Source organism: Micromys minutus (genome assembly GCF_963924665.1).
Source record: "Micromys minutus genome assembly, chromosome: 24".
NCBI lineage: Eukaryota > Metazoa > Chordata > Mammalia > Rodentia > Muridae > Micromys > Micromys minutus.
In genome coordinates this window covers 18,896,015-18,913,704 of record NC_137959.1, presented here as the reverse complement: position 1 = coordinate 18,913,704, position 17,690 = coordinate 18,896,015, and the positions used below count along the sequence as shown (strand labels likewise).

Sequence of the window (17,690 nt, the reverse complement as noted above, 5' to 3'; positions counted from 1 at the left end):
AGTTCAGTGGCAAAGATTGCTTAACTAGGATGCACGAGGATCTAGCTTAGTCCCAGCAATGCATAAATAGTGTTAGACTTGGGAGACTGGAGAGAATACTCAGCAGTTAAGAATACTTGCTGTGGGCTGGAGAGATGGCTCAGCAGGTAAGAGCACTGACTGCTCCTCCAGAGGTCATGAGTTCAATTCCCCAAAACCACATGGTGGCTTACAGTCATCTGTTGTGAGAGGTCTGATACGTCTTCTGGTGTGTCTAAGGACAGCTACAGTGTACTCATGTAAATAAAATAAATAAATAAACCTTATATAAAAAAAGAATACTTGCTGCTCTGACAAACAACTTGGGTTCAGTTCTTAGCACCTACATGGCAGCTTACAACCACCTTAGCCATCTGTTCCAAGAGATTCAACACTCACTCTGGCCTCCTTAGATACAGGTACATACATGGTACATATACATACATACGGACAAAACACACACATAAAATAAAAACAAATCCTGACGTTTAAAGAAAAACATTGCTCGACTGAGCTCAACAAGAGGAGGAACTCTGTCATGTGTTCACTCTCTCCATCCCTAGCACAGTGCCTGCTACACATCATTGCTCAGTAAGTCTTTAAAGAATAGACCAACAGTTTCTTACATTTTTGTTTCATGTCCAAAGGACAGGCATTGAAAACTGTGGACATGGGGGCACATGCCTGTAATTCTGGTATTTGGGGGTAGAATCAGCGGGACAAGCTTCAAGGCAGTCTTGTCTTCATAGTGAGTTCCAGGCTGGCCCTGTCTATATAATGTCTATAAATTAAAGAAAAGCAAAACCAAAAGGGAACATAAAGACGGCTCATCAGAGAAAGGCTCCAAGGTTGCCTTGGCAAAAAGGACCACCTGAATTCAATGCCCACCCACTTTAACATTAGATCCTCCCCTCCTGACTTCTATACATGTACACACACTAGATAGATACAACAAAAAGTCAAAGAAATATAATTTAAAACAAGGTTAAACCCAGAGTTTCATGCATGCTAGGAAAGCATTGTAACACAGCCACGTGCCTAGCCCAGAGGATATTTCTGAGTTTCAGGCAAGCCTGGTCTAGACAGCAAGCTCCAGTGCAGCCAGGAAGACACAGAGAGACCCTGTCACAAACAAACAAACAAACAAACACTGCTGCTATAAAACAAGCTGCTCGAGGACATAACTCTCCAAGAACCAACACTATGGTACATTCTTTTAATAATTAAAAATAGCTTGCTGTGGTAGCACACAGGCAGAGGCAGGAGGATGTCTGTGAGTCTGAGGCCAGCCCGGTTTTCATGAAGCCCTTTGTGGTTCTGACTCTGGGTTTCACTTGGGTCAGCCGCCCAGCCCTCACCTCGACCTACCTGGGCTCCTTCAGCAATGGCCTCTGCCGTCCAGCCATGGGCAGGCACAAACTCTAGGGCTGCTGTCAAGATTCGGTGCTGTAGCTGCTCCTCACTCTCGTAGTCCTCTTCCTCCTCTCCACTCTGGTCTGTGTACCTGAGATACAGCACATGGCACACATCACACCTCACTGTCTACAGCCTGGAATGCAGAGTTAGCCAACCAGAAACAGGTTCAGTTCTGGGTCTCCTCTGAGCACGTTAACAGGGGCTTTGCTTCTCCATTAGTATGGGTATTTTAATACCAACAAGGTATGAATCCTATTATCTTTCCCCTCCTCCCACAGTAAGAAAGAGACCAGGGATTTGAGTTCTTATGAAGACAATGGTCCTGAAGTATCCTGGGTTTCTGCTGATCATTCTTAATCAACTTGGGAGAGCTATAGAGACGGCTCAAAACATTTGTAGGTTATATTGTAGAGTCATAGGGTGGACACTCCTGCTAGCACATGGTCATTTAGAGGCTTTTCTTATTTCTGCACCAGGCTGTAAGTCCAAAAGAGCATGAAAAATGGTTATTCCATTCACATATATAGATCCTCAAAAATATTCGTTGAATTGCAAATATTTTAGCTGGGTATATGCCGGCAATCCCAGACCATGAGAAGTTGAGAAAGGAGGAAGTTCAGAGTTAAAAGGCCAGTCTTAGCTACATGAGAACATCTCAAATAGATCAATAAACAAACACTAGGGGTTGGAGAATATCTCAGCAATTGAGAGCATTTACTACTCTTGTAGAAGATCTGAGCTCTTCCAGTTTCCAGCATCCACATCAGGAAGCTCACAGCTGTTGATAAGTTAAGCTCTAGAAGATCTGATGCCTTGATCGTGGCCTTTTTGGCACCAACACCCATGTGCACATTCCACAAAAGACAGACACACACATACACACACTCACACACCGTGTGTGTGTATGGTGGGTGGAGCGGCGCTGGTCAGTAGTGATGCATATTTTTTATCCCAGCACTTGGGAGGCAGAGGCAGGCAGATTTTAAGTTTGGGGCTAGCCTGACCTACATAGTTAATTCCAGGACAGCCCGGGCTACACAGAGAAACCCTGTCTCAAAAACTAGAAAACATAAGCACTAAACAACAAGACCCTATCCGAAAGAAAAGAGAGGAGAGGAGGAAAAGGGAAGGGGGGATAAGGAAGGGATGGAAGGAAGGAAAAGAAAACTGTCTGAAGAAAGAGGTACATTCTGAAGCATGCAAGAAGGCCAGCAACAGGTAGACGTGGATACTAATGTGGACCTGGGGGGTGGACGAGAAGACTCTGGCTCCTGTGCCTCAGAATGCTGCTGAGAAGAGTGGGGAGGCTGCTGCTTCTGCTCTTCTGAAGACCTGAACCCCATGGCAGTGTGGAAGGCACGTGGCATCAGAGGTGATCGGCAGCGGGCCACTGAAATAGAAACAAGACTGTTGGTTACAGACGTTCACTGTGGAAGACCCTTTGAGACCCAGAGTGGTGACAAGATGAAGAAATGCACAGCAGGGTTGCCTCTGCAGCCACTCATTCCAGTGTTGCGTCCCCCATAGACACCTTGAGTGAAACAGGAACTTTGAGATACGTAATGCAGTTAATATAGACCTGGCTGTCTTTTTGGTCTGTTTCTACCATTGGTCAGCTCTGTCTACCATATGGCTCTGTATAAAACATTTCCCTCAATATGCAGATTAAAATAATTGTCTTAATTATTACTGTGTGCATGATGTGCATGGATATTTATTCCAGGACATGTTTGGAGCTCAGTGGAATTGGTTCTCTTTACCCTTACATACTTTCTGGGGATAAAGCTCAGGCACCTAAGTTTGTGTCAAGCACCTTTACCCACGGATCTATAATATGCTGCTAGCCCTTAATATGCTGCTTTTTAAAATTCCATAAATTTAGAGAATCAATGCTTACTTGTTCAATGACAGTGTTATTAAGGTACCCCAAAATGTGAACATAACAGTGCCTACCTTCCTAGTGTTTACATGGCTTTTTTCTTCCTTTTCCATGTATGTATTGTGTATACACGTGTGTATGTGAGTAGGTGAGTGTGCACAAGAAGGCCTGAGGTCAATTTTGGGAATCATCTGCAAAATCATCTGTTCTTCTATTCTATTCACTGAGGCAGAATCTCTCAACCAAACCCAGAGGATATGACTAGTCTTACAGCCAGCCTGCACTAGACAGCCCTAGACTTCACCTTCTGAGTCTTCCTTCTTTCTTCCTTTTTTTTTGGGGAGGGGCGGGGGATTGTCAAAGTCTTACTATGAAGTCCTGGCTGGCCTCAAACTTCCAGGAAATCTGTGTCTCTGCCTCCTGAGTACTGGGATCAAAGGCATGCACCACCACATGCTGCATTTTATGTGGGTTCTGAAGACCAGAACTCTGGTCCTCACACTCAAGCACGTTAACCTCTGAGCCATCTCCCTAGCTCCTGAAGCCTCATTACTTTAGGAAACACCAGAAACTGTTTTTTTCTTTCCCAATATTTTAGCATCAAAATTTGCAAGCGTGTTTAAGTTGAAGGAACTGTGAACACCTGCGTAGCATCATCCCAGCTTCTACATATTTATCACAGTCTTCACTAATCACTCTGCTGTCATTATTCACTGCAAACCTCGGTGTTCTCCATCTCCAACATTTAGCCCATGTGACATTAGAGTTCACTATTTCTTTATGGACTGTTTAACCTATGTAGACAGACATTACTATCACCCCAGAAAACCCCACTCCCTTCAGTCAGCTCCCATTCTTCTGCTCTGAAACTTACACTCTAGATTAGCTTCTGCTTGTCTTTGGATTTCTCTAAAGTTTCTTTTGTTTCATGCCTTTTATTTATTTGGCTTTTCAAGACAGGTTTTCTCTGTGTAGCTGTGGCTGTTCTGGAATTCACTCTGTAGACCAGGCTGGCCTCGAACTCAGAGTTCTGCCTGCCTTTGCCTCCTGAATGCTGTTTAAAGGCATGTACCACCATTGTTTGTCTAATTTTTAAAGATTTGTTTATGTGTATGAGTATTTCACGTACATGTATGTAGGTGTACCACATGTCTGCCTGATGCCCACAAAGGTCAGAAAAGGAGGCTAGGAACTGAGCCAGGACATCTGCAGACAGTATGTGTTCTTATCTTAAAGGGCCATTTCTTAAGCCCTGCTTAGTATACATTTATGTGTATGGGTGTTTTGCCCGTGTGTATGCCTGTGCATGCCTTGTGTTCATAGAGGCTAGAAGAGGCTGCTGGACCATGTGACTGGTAAGAACTGAGCCTGGGTCTTCTGGAGGAAAAGCCAGTGCTCTTAACCCCTGAGCCATCTTTCCAGATCATTGTTTAGTTTTTTATTATGCATACTGGGTCAGTCTGTGGGTATGAGGAGGGCATCAGATTCCTTGGAGGTGAAGTTAAGGTAGTTGTGAGCAGCCCAACATGTGTGCTGGGAAGCCAATTAGCATCCCCTGCAAGAGCAGCATATACTCTCAACTGCTGAGCCATCCCCTATATAATTAGTATATTTTTACAAGATCAGTCTAGGTAACTCTTTGAGGAGTCTATAACAACACTTAGAAATGTTTTGTTTTCCAGGACTTTCTGAAAAGCCATTATCCTGGATCTGTCTTACTTTCTTTAGAGGGTGTGTCTTTTTTCCTCAACCCTTAAGCCTGCATTAAAATTGTTGTTAAACTTCAACTGGTTTAAACATAACACAAATATCAAAAGACCAGCCCATATTATTTTGAGACATGGTCTTCCTATATAACTCAGGCTGAGACAGGACTAACAAGTTCGAAAGAGAAAAAAGGAATTAAAAGGAAATCATGATGACACACTCCTTTAAGCACTCGGGAGGCAGGAGCAGGCCAATCTCTGTAAATTCAAGGTCAGTCTGATCTATTATTATAGCAAGCTCCAGGTTTAGCCAGGAACATAGAGACCCTGTCTCAAAAAATTTAGAAAGGGGAGGGGTCCTTCGGAGGTACCTGTTGTAAACTGCTTGCATAGTACTGAATAAAGATGAATGTTTGACTTTTTTAGAGCCCAGCTATTATAAAGTTGCCATGAATACACTTGAACTTTTTGTGGACCCAATTTCCTAGGTAAAAACCCTAAGACTGGATTTGTTGGCTCACATTGCATTATTTTTGCTAAATATATGTTGTCTGAAACTCTAGCTAAAAACGACAGAAAGGAAGTCACTGACGATAATAATATGGAAATACAGAACATCATGCATAAAAACATCAACATTTGGTGTATGCAAAGAAAATGGAGCAAATGACCACAAAATTTGAAGTGAGGAGTCCCCAAAGTATCACTGCGAAATCTCTGCGGCTCACGGAGATTTTAGTTGTATATATTTTTTGCTAATGTGTCAGTGCAGAAAGATTATTTATTGACAGTGTTTTTTTGCGTTTCCACTTAATGACGGTATATAAAAATTTTAAGGTAAATGTCTACTATTAATGTGGAAATAAAAATACGGGGCACAAGGCAGCAATGACGAATGTCACCAGCTTAGTGACGTGGTGTGGCAATAACTGACTCTGGGGAAAAGAACGGACTGGACGCTCTCTGTGGCTGTTCGGTCCGTTTCTCCAGCGAAGCTGGCACAGCGCCTACGGCGACGGAGTAGAGAACGCTTCGCAACGGGACGAACTCTGTGACCTTGGGCACACCGAGCCCTCTTTGAAGCTCCATTACCTCTGGGGAACCGGGGTGACAGGACTGCCCCGCTGCTTTTTGCCCCTCACAGCTTAAGTCGGGAGACTGAAACTCATAAGTGGCTTTTTCCAGCTCGCGACTCCAGCAGCTCCACGCCGATGCCCTTCACCTTACTAGCCCCCACCACAGCCTCTGTCGTCCCACGCCAAACCCAGATCCGCCCTGCGCCTCCTTCCCCGCTTTCCCCCCGCGTCCCGGCTCGGTTGTCACCTCACCGGGCAGGCTCCGCAGCTGCAGGAGCCTCCAGCCCAACCGGCCGAAGACACCAGACACTGCTGCCGTCGCCGCCATCTTGGAAGTGGGCACGCACGCTGAGGGCGGCGACGCGCCGGGTAGCGTCACGCCGTCAGCGGGATCGCGTCGACTCTCTAGGACACAGGTGCTGTGCGTCAACTTCTCGCGAGAGAGTGGAACGAGAAGCCGGCGTCTGCGGAGCGGGTTTTCAGGCTAGGAGGAAGGTGAGGACGCTCGGGGCGGTTCGAGGACCTGACCGAGTTTAACGGCCCTCCTTGAGGCCACTCTCGTCTTCCGTCCTCTCATATCGGTTCCCGGCGCGGTCTTTGGCACGCCTGGGAAAGCCGGTGTGAGGAGCCGCGGCGGCAGGGGCCCTGCACGCGGCGTGCCTGTCGCCGGGGCTGATCCGCCGCCTCTTTCCTCGTGAAACCCGGAGCTGGCATCGGGACCGCCAGTTTACTCAGAGCCATCTGTGGTGACCTTGAATCTCCTTTAGGCACTTGGCGGAAAGCACCAAAGGTGGGGGAGAACCTGGAGTTACAGGTTGCCCATTCGAGCCTGGCATTTTATTTCCTAGGATGCTTGTTGATAAGATCCACCCAGGCTTTAGAGAGTTGACCCTGGGCCAGGGTGAGGTCCAGAGATCTAGCAATAACAAGCCATTTGCATGGTTGGCCGAAGTTTGCTTCTCGGCGTCTGGCGTGCCTGAGTCCAAGCTGCGGGTCTTCAGAGTGAAGCGGAGCGCCTCGCCGCTCCATCAGGAAAGGCTTGGTGTTTGTTAGAAGTAAAACGGTGTGTGTTTATTGCCATGATCATGGAGGAAACATGTATGTGGAGGCTAGAGGACAACTTGGTTTTTCATCAAACTGTGGCCACCTTCTTTGTGACAAGGTCTCCCAGTGCTAGATTACAAACCTGGCCACACGAGCTTTTTAAAGAATGCGTGTATTCTATTTTGTATTATTTCGTGTGTGGTTGGGGAGAGGGGGCGTGTGCAAATGGAAGTCGGAGGGCAACTTTGAGGAGTTGATTCTCTGCTTCCACTTTGAGTTCTGAGGGTTAAACTCAGGCTATCAGGCTTGTGTAACAAGCATCCCCCACCCACCAAATCATCTTGATAGCTCACACATCAAGGTTTTCTATGTGGTTTCTGGGGCTCAAACTAATACAGGCTCAACCTTCTCAGAGCCCCGATAATTGTTTTTGAGAGAGGAGTTTCATCGAGGAGCCCAAACTGCCCTCAGAACTCATGTTCCTTTATCAGTCTCCCAAGACAGCTAGGATTACATGCAGGCTCCGACAGTCTTGGCTATTAAGTTGGTGTTTGTTTGGCTTTGTGGTATTAAAGTCTGAACCCAGGACATGCTAGGTTAAACACATACCACTGAACTGTGCCCTTATCCCTAGTCAGCTGTACCTACTACCCCCGAGTCATCTCCAGCCTTTCTGCCTCCTTAAATGGGACCACAAGCCTAAGATTATGCATGCTTGCTAGGTGCCTTAAAAATAAATAAGCCCATCTCCAGAAGTTTCTCTCCGAGGCATCCGCTTTTACTGTCTGCTGGTAACTTAGCAGACTGGCCTCAAACTCCCAGAGATCTGCCCACCTTTGTCTTGGGAGTACTAGTATTAAAAACAAATGCCAATTCACCTGCTAGTAACATTTTTAAAAGCCGTGGGTGGATGGTGTCAGATGGAGAATCTAACAAACAAGGTCAGTTGTGTGACATTGACTTCTACGTCACCTCTTCCGTTGTGAAACAGCCCTGAGTCACAGCTCCTAAGTATGCTGGCTTAGACACTGGAATTCTTTTTTTTTTTTTTTTTTTTTTTTTAATAATTTTGGTTTTGTTGTTTTGGATTTTTGTTTAGTTTTTTTGAGATGTAGTTTCTCTGTTAGCCCAGGCTGTCCTAGAATTGGCTCTGTAGACCAATCTGTCCTTTAAAAAAAAAAAAAGAAAGAAAGAAAAAGAAAGATTAACAAAAGCAAGCAAACAAAACAGATGAAAGCTGTTATACTTCTGGAGGTTAAAAGAACATTGTCTATTCAGGAAATGCTAACTAGAAGTTTATGGGTGTGTATGTTTTGATGGAGGGGGAGTTTTAAGGTTTAATCTACTTATGAGGTTCCTCTTGTTATGGGAAGCAGAATGTTATATACTCTAATAATTTCCTGACACAATCCATTGGTACAGGGATGTCAAAGGTGAGGCTCTCCTATGAGGTTCTAAGGATAGAGGGGAGCATTTTTTAAGGAGGAAGAGGAAGGAAGGTGTTATTAAAACTGTTGGAAACAAAGAAATAGAGGTCCTGAGTCCTTTCAGAACATTATTTCATTGACCTCTGTGTCCCGGCATCTGCTGAGTGCTTTACATTACTTACTGTCCCAGAGTTTAAGAATATGAGGTTACTTACTGTTCCTTTTTATTGACAGGAGAAGAGAAGAGACTCAGAAAAGCTGACTTGCCATAGTCTTGTACCTAAGAATACTAAGTAAATCTACAGGTTGCTTATTTTTAATAACTTACTACTCAACAGTAAGTACTCTGATCTTCCCTGGCCAGTTCTTAAATGTGAGATTGATCCCAAGTTACCCAACTTAAAGATTTACAGAGATTCTTCCTCAACACTATGTGACAATTAAAAGCTTAAAAGTGTCTATTCCTGATGCTGTATTTCTTGGGCCTGTCTGATAACCACGTGGCATCCTTTTACTTGAGCTTTTTGCTGAGTCAGGGTAGCACATGGCTGATGTTCACGTGAAGAAACTAAAGGTGTGGTTAGAAACATAATAAGGAAAGAGTCACTTTGGAGTGGAAGCTGGATTTTGAATCTAGCCAGATAGAGTTCAGTTTTGCTAAAGAAATTAAAACCATTAGTAAATTTATTTCTTAAATGACAAAGCACTTTGTAATTAATGATGACTAGTTATAGGTCATGGTTTTTAGACACAAAGAACTTAAGTTACTTGAACACATTTTTCTAGCCAAACATTTTGTTGTACACCTGTAATCCTAGTACTTGGGAATTAGAGGACGCATAATCAGAAACTGAAGACCAGCCTGAGCTATATGAGGCTCTGAACCCCCCCCCAAAAAAAAACTGCTTAAAATGAAATGAATTTTTTAAGTTACATCTTATTTGTGTGTGTACACCCATCTGTGCTGTACCTGCACGTGTGGCTGTCATAGGACAATCTGTAGAAGTTAGTTCTCTTGCTCCCTTTGAGTTCATGCAGACTGAACTCACCATCAAGCTTGGCAACAGGTGTCTTTACCGGCTGGTCCATCCTGTTGGCCCCCCAAAGTGAATGTTTTTACAGCAGGAAAGTGCAGCATGTTACTTAAATTCTTCCTGGGAATGTGGTGGCAGTCTCTGCAGAAGTCAGTGTTAAGTGGGAGCCTCCTAATGGTGCTTCTTTGTTTCGCTTATTTGAAGCTAGAAACTTGGTAGCATTAATGTTTAAGAAGGGGGGAGCTAGACAGAGGTATCCCTTGACTGTCACAGTAAGCATTGTGTACACAGACCTGCATATCAAGTAGAAGAGAAAGTTGACCCCGGGGTAGGGAGTTTTCATAATTAAAATAGACTTGTAGTCTAGTCTAATCCTAGTTTTTGTTTTACATCACATAAAATTGATGTGTACATTGTTGGCTGACACAGTTCTTTACCTATACATTGGGAGTGACCCAATATCAGACTGCTCTGAGGGTCATTTGAGGTGATATATGTATAAGGTGCTTTAAAGAGGCTGGCTAAGGTTAAGTGGTGAAGGTAACATTGGTTACTACAGATATAGTGGAATTGAATTTTTATAAGTAATGAAAAAGAAGTCTTTGGCTTGCCAATTTAAAAAAAATTAAAGAGATATGGCTGTGATTAGGTTATCTGCCAACTTACTGTCTTTTTTGCTGAGTCCTTCTGCCTGTCTCCACCCTTCTTACTCGATAGTAATCCCCGTGTTGATCCGCCATATCAGTCATGTCTACCTGGTATGTCAAAGACTGTTGGGATTCTGAAGCCTGAGGCTCTAGGTTCATTTAGTCAGCCCCTTAGGGTCACAAGCTTTGTAAAGTCCTCCTTAGTATGAGGTTATTGGAGGAGGTTGTGACTCTAATCATACCTGCTGAACACTTTTGTCCTGTCTTGTTTCCTTTGCCAGTAGTATTTAGGGCCAGCAGCTCTGCAGCAATGGCAGAGTTTGGGATCTCCCCTGGCCAGCTTGTGGCAGTGTTCTGGGACAAGTCTTCTCCTGAAGAAGCCCTAAAAAAATTAGTGGATAGTCTTCAAGGGTTAACTGGCAGCGAGGGCCAAGTATTCGTGGAAAACATCACCCAGCTGTTGCAGTGTGAGTACCTACCTGTCCTTGTCTTGATGGGAGTGCTGTTTGTCTGTAGTCCCTGATAGCTAGAAAGCTTCTTTCTCACTTCTTCCCCTGCTCTTACTAAGGTTAAGAATTAGTAAGATACAAAGCAGAACAGTCTTAACACTTGAGAGTATCGTGGTTTAGTATTTGCTATGTAGGTTTGTTCTCCTGTGTGATGCCTGTGTCCACTGTGGGAGCTTAGCGGGAGGGTTGGGAGATTGCTTCCCAGCTTAGGAACTGTTGATTATTCTTTTCAGCTGCCCATAAGGAATCCAGCTTTGATGTCATTTTGTCGGGTGTAGTCCCAGGAAGCGCCTCTTTGCACAGTGCTGAGGTTCTGGCTGAGATGGCCCGGATCCTCCGGCCAGGGGGTTGTCTTTTTCTGAAAGAACCAGTGGAGACAGCTGGAGGTAAGGATATTGTTGCTTCAAAGGGGAAAGTTTAGCACAATTGAGTCTTTGCATGTGCATGCTGTCTCCCTGAGCCAGATGTACTCCTGTACTTTCTCAGGGATAGATGTCAGAATCTGAGGCAGCAGAGCTGAAAAGGTGTGATCTTTGGTTGACCCATCAGGTCATAAGTAGAAGTAAATTGCCTCCTGAAATGGCTGAATCTATCACCAGATGAAAGGTTCATCTTTGTCATGTTTCTGACACAGAGAACATTCCAGCAGTAAAAGGAGGACACATGGCAACTTCCTGTGAATCTATGGTTATTCCAGAATAGAGAATTTTAAAGTAATGGCTGGAATCTGGGAGTATAGAGTAATATGTGAGAAGCTAAAGCTATTCCAAGAATTCTACGCTAAAACTAGTCCCAGAACTAAAGCCTTTTTGGCTCAGTAGTGTAGCTGTCAGAATAATTAATTCTGGGTTTCTAGCTTTTTTTTTTTTTTTTTTTCACTGAATTCAACCAGGATGTAGAAATATATTCCATCAGATACAGTAAAATAATAGAACTGGAAGTGTTTCAGAGTAAATAAAATGTATTGTGTATCAATTGCTGTGACCTTGTGATGTTCATGGCAGACATCAGTTTTCTTGCTGAAAACTTACTTTACTTCTTTTATGATTTTTAAGAGAAGAAATGTGCTTGTGCACGCACATTTGTACTTGTGTGTGTGTGTGTGTGTGTAAACATGAGTGCAGGAGGCCAGAGGTATTGGACCGCCCCTGTAGCTAGAGTTAAGGTTGTTGTGAGCCTCCTGATATGGGTGTCGGTAGCCAAATTCCCATGGCAGTATGTACTTATAACCTCTGAGCCATCTTTTCAGCCTGTTCTTGCTGGAAAATTAAACCTTGAGTCATAAATGGTATCTCTGACAGAACTTTACAGAGACAGTACTTAGGTTTCTGTGTACTTAGCAGTTTATAACTTTATTCATTATTTTTCATTCTTAGGGAAGGGTTTCCAAGAAGCAGAACAATGGAATTATGACCTGTAGTAACCTAAATTAGAATACTTGGGGAACTAGAGAGATGGCTCAGCAGTTAAGAACACTGACTGTCCTTCCAGGTCTTGAGTTCAGTTTGAAGCAACCATGATGGCTTACAACCATCTGTAATGGAATCCAGTGGTCCCTTTTGGTCTGTCTGAAGACAGTGACAGTGTACTCACATAAAATAAGTACATTTTAAAAAAGAATTCTTTGAGCAACCAAAAGATTTTTTGAGGTAAAATGTTATCACTAAATTATATGCACATTAAACAAAGTGAGTTTTTTCTGTTTGAAAGCCTGCTGACTCACATAGGGTAGAGCCTTATAGTTTTCCCAACTTTGACATATGGAAGCATTAATGGAGGTTTTCCTTGACAGTTAACAATGACAAAATGAAGACAGCCTCTAAGCTGTGTTCAGCCCTGACTCTTTCTGGCCTTGTGGAAATAAGAGAGGTAAGTGTGTAGATATTTATCCTTGTTTCACTGTGGTGGCTGTGCTGCAGGAAGGATGGAGATTCACTGTTTCTGTCAGTCTCAGTGTGTACAACTCTTAGGCTTAGATGGATGGAGTATTGTCCCTTAGGCCTTCTGGTGGAGACGACATGGATGAAGGTTGTGCACTTATGACAGTCAAGTAGAGAGAGATGTTCATGCTAAGCAGAGGCATTTGTAGTTCCTTAATCTCTAGAAATTAAATTTTAAAATATTAGCATTTTTCTTTGGTTTGGAAGAAGTGTTAATCAATGACAGCTGTATTGTTATATTTCTGCCTTTTTTTTTTTTTTTTTTTTAAATGTGATTCAGGCCTTTTAATTCTCTTTTTGAGACAGAGACTCACTGTTGGATGTTGCCCAGGCTAGCCACATGGCTGGCTTGGTGAAACAGTGAATGGAGGAGCATGCACTGATTCGTGGGATGTCTTCAATTGCAGTTGCAGCGGGAGGCCTTAAGCCCCGAGGAGGTGCAGTCTGTGCAGGAGCACCTGGGCTACCACAGTGACAGCCTGCTCTCAGTCCATGTCACTGGCAAGAAGCCAAACTTCGAAGTGGGTTCTTCTAGCCAGCTAAAGCTTCTCAACAAGAAGTCTTCTTCAGGTAAGACTAGCTGGGGATACTCTTCTGTGTATGGTGGGGTAAGATGTGAGGTGGACTGATCTGAATATTCTTAGATTGGTTCTTCAATGTCTGCCATTTGCAAACTGCAGGATGCTTCCTGTGCTTTTATCTTGGACATACTGGTATCCAAACCTGAAATAATACGTAAATATTTCCTAGTTCGGCCTGTCTGAGACCACCTTGGAGGTCTGAGTCATTTTCAGTTGATGAAGTCTCTTCAGGTCCTGGGAGGATGGGTTTGTCTTCAGGAGACCTCACAATGATGATAACAGAAAAAAGGTTTTGTTACGACCTTTTCGTGTACATCATTGTACCCTGCTCCTCCTTGTTGCTCCCTTGTTGCATCTCCTGTAGATAATATTTTAATGTTCTGTCAGAGCTATAATTACAGGACTTGGTTTGATTTTGGTGGAACGTCTTTCAGGATACGTTCTGTTCAAATACTTAGACACGGGTTCTGGTTTCTCTGTCTAAAAAATTGTGTGCATGTCTGTGTGTAAACACTGCTCATTTCTCATCCTGCCTGTTACTGTTTTCCCATGTCTCAGTTGTGTTTGGCTGTGAGGAATGCAGATTTAGCAGACGTTTGCTGGTACACCCACACTGCACTCTTGCTGTCTGGCTTAATCTTCATGAAGTACTTTACCTTAGTCTACAGTCCTTACTTCTCTGTCCTCTGAGTGGCAGGAATATAGGCTTATGTTCTCAAGCCTGGCCTCAGAAAGTACTTGGACCTTTGATTTTGTAGTTCCTGGAGGGTTGGGATAGCTTAGATCAGTAATTGATCTTGTGGATGTTCTGAGTATCCATCCAGCTGTGGCAGGGACAATCTCTGGTGGTGTGCTTACCCAAAAGGCCTTACCTATGATTTGCCCCTCTAGTTCTCAGCCCTGAGGCTCATAATTCTTTCTAATGTCCTGACCTAGATGGAAAATGTTCTATCACTGACTGTGTAAGCTGGCCACCAGCCTCACTAGAGTAGTTAGTTATAAAAGGCTTAAGTGAGGCTAAATCTTAGTCTCTTATACAGTTGTTGATTCTTTTCTATTTGACTCTCCAAATACTTAGAGTAGGCAGAGGGAGTGCTATAACCCATGTTGTAGGATGTAGACTCCGGTAGCAAGGGACAGGCAGCATGTTGTAGCCCCACATAAGGACCACAGCTATAAAACTAGGTGGGGTACCTCACAAGGTTCTCAGCACGCACAGTTAGGTGAGATGATGGAGCACGGGTGGAGCGCCTAGCTTAAAGCAAACAGGTAACCAACACAGACTTACTTTACTGTGTAACGGCTGTACCCCCGGGTCATAGTGGAGTTGAGCACTGAGACTGTCCTCCTGTCTCTTCAGTCTGTTCAGTTGTTCTCTGCTAGTCTTCACAGGTGCTGGGCTTGCTTGTCGTTTGCTTCTGACAGTTTAAAGAGTTCTTTTTCTTTTATTGTTTGACTCAGTGAAGCCTGCTGTGGATCCTGCTGCTGCCAAGCTCTGGACCCTCTCAGCCAATGACATGGAGGATGACAGCGTGGTGAGTTGGTCACTTGACCATTCCTCCCACCCACACACTCCCATTCCTTTGCAGTGAAAAGTGGCCTTAATGTTTGTTTGGCTGGTTGTTTTAATTTCATGTGTATGAATGTCTGTCTATATGGATATATGCCTGGTGCTCTCGAAGGCCAAGAGTATCGGATCCCATGGAACTGGAGTTGAGTTGCAGGTAGTTATTAGCTGCTCTGTGGGTACTTCAAAACCAAACCCACATCCTCTGCAAGAGCAGCAAGTACTTTTAAACACTGAGCTATGGGTGTTGCTTTTACTTTGTACTTTGTGTGCTCATACTCATAGCTTGGGATTACCTCAGCTTTTCATCAGAGGGGCCATGTCTGTGTTGCTAAGTGTTTGGATCTCTCTCTAGGATCTCATTGACTCAGATGAGCTGCTAGATCCAGAAGATTGGAAGAAGCCTGATCCAGCCTCCCTGAAGGCTCCTTCATGTGGGGAAGGGAAAAAGAGGAAGGCCTGTAAGAACTGGTAAGTGCTGGGGAGCAGGTCTGGTCTCATGGATACTTCTTCAGGTGTCATATCATCTCTCTGTATCTCATTCTCTCGAAAATGGTTTTCTTCTGAGATGTGAGGTATATAGAGGAATAAACAGGTAAACCTTAAGGAATAGCAAAGACCCACACACAGTAGCATAGTTTAAGAGTTGGAAGCATTCCTGGCTGGGTATCCCAGCACTTGAGAGGCAGAAGCAAGTACATGTCTCTGAGCTCAAGGTTAGTGTGGCCGACATAGAGTTCCAGGCCAGCATCAGGAGGCTGAGGCAATATGGGTATCGAGATGTTTGGAAAAACTTTAAAATGAATATAAAAACAAGCTGATCATGTAACTGAAGGTCTAGGTGGATTTATTTGTCTACTTTTATTGAAGGGAACTTAAGTAGATGTTGGGGGTAGGGAGGCTTCAAATTTTAAAGCTCAGGGTAAGTCTTCCTATGTGTGCTGCCAGTCCTTTGGAACCTTAAGATTCAGGATGAGGCAGGAGTGATGGTTTATCTGTTAAGCTGATTCTCTTGCTGTTTCCCTACAGTTTCCTATAGTGTACTGCTGTTTTCGTAGTGTGAGTGGGGTTTGAAAAAAGTGAAATTGTAGGTACCTGTGCCATTCTGTCCTAACATGGAAGTTTTGCACTGGCATTTGTACTAGTGTCAGGCAGGCTTGGCTTGTTTGTTCATTCACAGTTTGTTATTTTTTTGTTTTGTTTTGAAGTAGTCTCACAGTATAGTTAAGGCTGACCGTGAGTTCTTTCTTGACCTCCCCAGTGCTGGGGTTTCAGCCCTGCACCAAGTTCAACCCTCACCAGTCTTTAGGTATTCTAATTTGCCAAGATCTACAAATGAGAGGATTTCAAGTAAAATTCCAGATTTTCTTCTGTTTATTTATTTTTGTTATGTTTGTGGTGCTGGGAATACTGCTCAGGGTTCTGCACATGCTAGGCAAGTGCTCTACCACTGAGTCGCATGTCAGCTCCTTCTGTTCATGAATTTGGTAATGTAGTGACACTGGGTCTGCTCCTTCTGTAGCATTTGACACTTGGTAGACTGAAAAGTTTTAAGTGTATGTTAGCACTGTTAGAGGTTTGAAATTTCTGTTCGTTCCCCCAGTACCTGTGGCCTCGCAGAGGAACTGGAGAGAGAGCAGTCAAAGGCGCAGAGTTCTCAGCCCAAGTCAGCCTGTGGAAATGTACGTACTGCACCTCCCTGTGACCCACCAACCCCTGCTGCTCAAGACCACCCTAACTGCACACAGAGTAGCTGATCTTAGGGAATTTGTCATTGACTATTCTCATAGTGGGCCACTGTGAAAGACCATGTATGTAGCTGTAATGAGAGTAGGTTACCCTGAGAGGGAGTTGGCATTCTCATGCCCATGCGAGGGTGGCTATCATTTTTTATTTTGTCTCTTGATGTGGCATATGGTTTATTCAGCCATTTGGCTGACCTTGCTGTGATCCTGTAGCAGAGGGTGCCTGAGCTACCAGCCCCCTCGCCTCCTTCCCATGGGCTTCCCACGTAGCTCAGGCAGACCAGAAACCTGCCTCAGCCTCCCAAGCACATCAATTACAGCTGTGTTATCGACTCCCGTGGCTGGAACCCTTACTTACTTACTTTTCATAAAACAAGAGACCTGTGGATATATGAAAATGCCCTTTTCTTTGGCTCTTAGCCTATGTGACTGTTGTTTCTCCACAGTGCTACCTGGGTGATGCTTTCCGCTGTGCCAGCTGCCCCTATCTTGGGATGCCAGCCTTCAAGCCTGGCGAGCAGGTGCTCCTGAGCAATAGCAATCTCCAAGATGCCTAGGAGGAACCTCAAGCCCACACACCTCCTCCTCCAGCCAACTCCTGTCCCTCAGCTCCTACCACAGCCTCCTCCCATCTCTGGATTCAGTCACACTGAAAACATTTGCAGGGAGAGGCTTGTAGCAGAGTGAAGCTGCTGTGGGCACTGGGGTGTGGTGCTGCTATGTCTTGAAAGACCAAGGTATGAGGGGACCCTCCTTCTTAGTGTTAGAAGGAGATGTACCCTAAAGAACTCTGCTCCTGATGTTACAGTGCTGACCCTATCCATCCTTGAGTCTAGATATCCTTGAGTATTTATGCTGAATAAGCTCCAGACTACACTCAGTGATGCTGCCACCTACTGAATTTCCTCAGTATGTATTTCTTAGAGCCATGGGTCAACTGTCAAAGGGCCTCAGGGGCACCAAAGAAATCATTCTCCCAGTTGTTGTGATCCATCTTGTGTCCCTCTGCCTTTCTCACCTCAACCCCCTTTCAGTGTAGTGTTGTATCTCTGTCCTGTTGTCATTTCTGTTAAATGGGTATTAAACTTTTGTGTTTCTATG

The 17,690-nt window shown here is 44.3% G+C and overlaps 2 protein-coding genes across 4 annotated transcripts in view; one reads left to right on the top strand and one right to left on the bottom strand.

Annotated features, from left to right (window-relative positions):
- The window catches only part of COQ9 (coenzyme Q9), a 17,748-nt gene extending 11,266 nt beyond the window's left edge, over nucleotides 1–6,482 (bottom strand). Inside the window, exons 1-3 of the mRNA XM_080936949.1 lie at nucleotides 6,348–6,482; nucleotides 2,677–2,824; nucleotides 1,387–1,522 (exon numbers count right to left, since the gene is read on the bottom strand). Of these exons, the coding sequence (XP_080793075.1) occupies nucleotides 1,387–1,522; nucleotides 2,677–2,824; nucleotides 6,348–6,423 (360 nt within the window). The 5' untranslated portion in view covers nucleotides 6,424–6,482. The remainder of the gene's footprint in view (nucleotides 1–1,386; nucleotides 1,523–2,676; nucleotides 2,825–6,347) is intronic.
- CIAPIN1 (cytokine induced apoptosis inhibitor 1) lies at nucleotides 6,483–17,690 on the top strand. 3 transcript variants are annotated; one of them, XM_080936951.1, is made up of 10 exons: nucleotides 6,483–6,590; nucleotides 8,801–8,903; nucleotides 10,529–10,714; nucleotides 10,990–11,142; nucleotides 12,549–12,625; nucleotides 13,104–13,266; nucleotides 14,739–14,812; nucleotides 15,200–15,315; nucleotides 16,448–16,526; nucleotides 17,036–17,690. In XM_080936951.1, the coding sequence occupies exons 3-10, from the start codon at nucleotides 10,558–10,560 to the stop codon at nucleotides 17,144–17,146; spliced, it is 930 nt and encodes a 309-aa protein (XP_080793077.1). In that variant the 5' UTR covers nucleotides 6,483–6,590; nucleotides 8,801–8,903; nucleotides 10,529–10,557; the 3' UTR covers nucleotides 17,147–17,690. The 3 variants fall into 3 exon arrangements, with proteins under 3 accessions (XP_080793077.1, XP_080793078.1, XP_080793076.1); XM_080936952.1 differs by having other exon boundaries at nucleotides 6,576–6,885; nucleotides 10,532–10,714; XM_080936950.1 differs by having other exon boundaries at nucleotides 6,577–6,885.

Bases quoted from the DNA above. Each gene is read 5' to 3' on its own strand.
- CIAPIN1 (XM_080936951.1), top strand. From the start codon at position 10,558: ATGGCAGAGTTTGGGATCTCCCCTGGCCAGCTTGTGGCAGTGTTCTGG. The intron at 11,143-12,548 runs GTAAGGATATTG...TTTCCTTGACAG, and splicing joins ACCAGTGGAGACAGCTGGAG to TTAACAATGACAAAATGAAG. The intron at 13,267-14,738 runs GTAAGACTAGCT...TGTTTGACTCAG, and splicing joins CAACAAGAAGTCTTCTTCAG to TGAAGCCTGCTGTGGATCCT.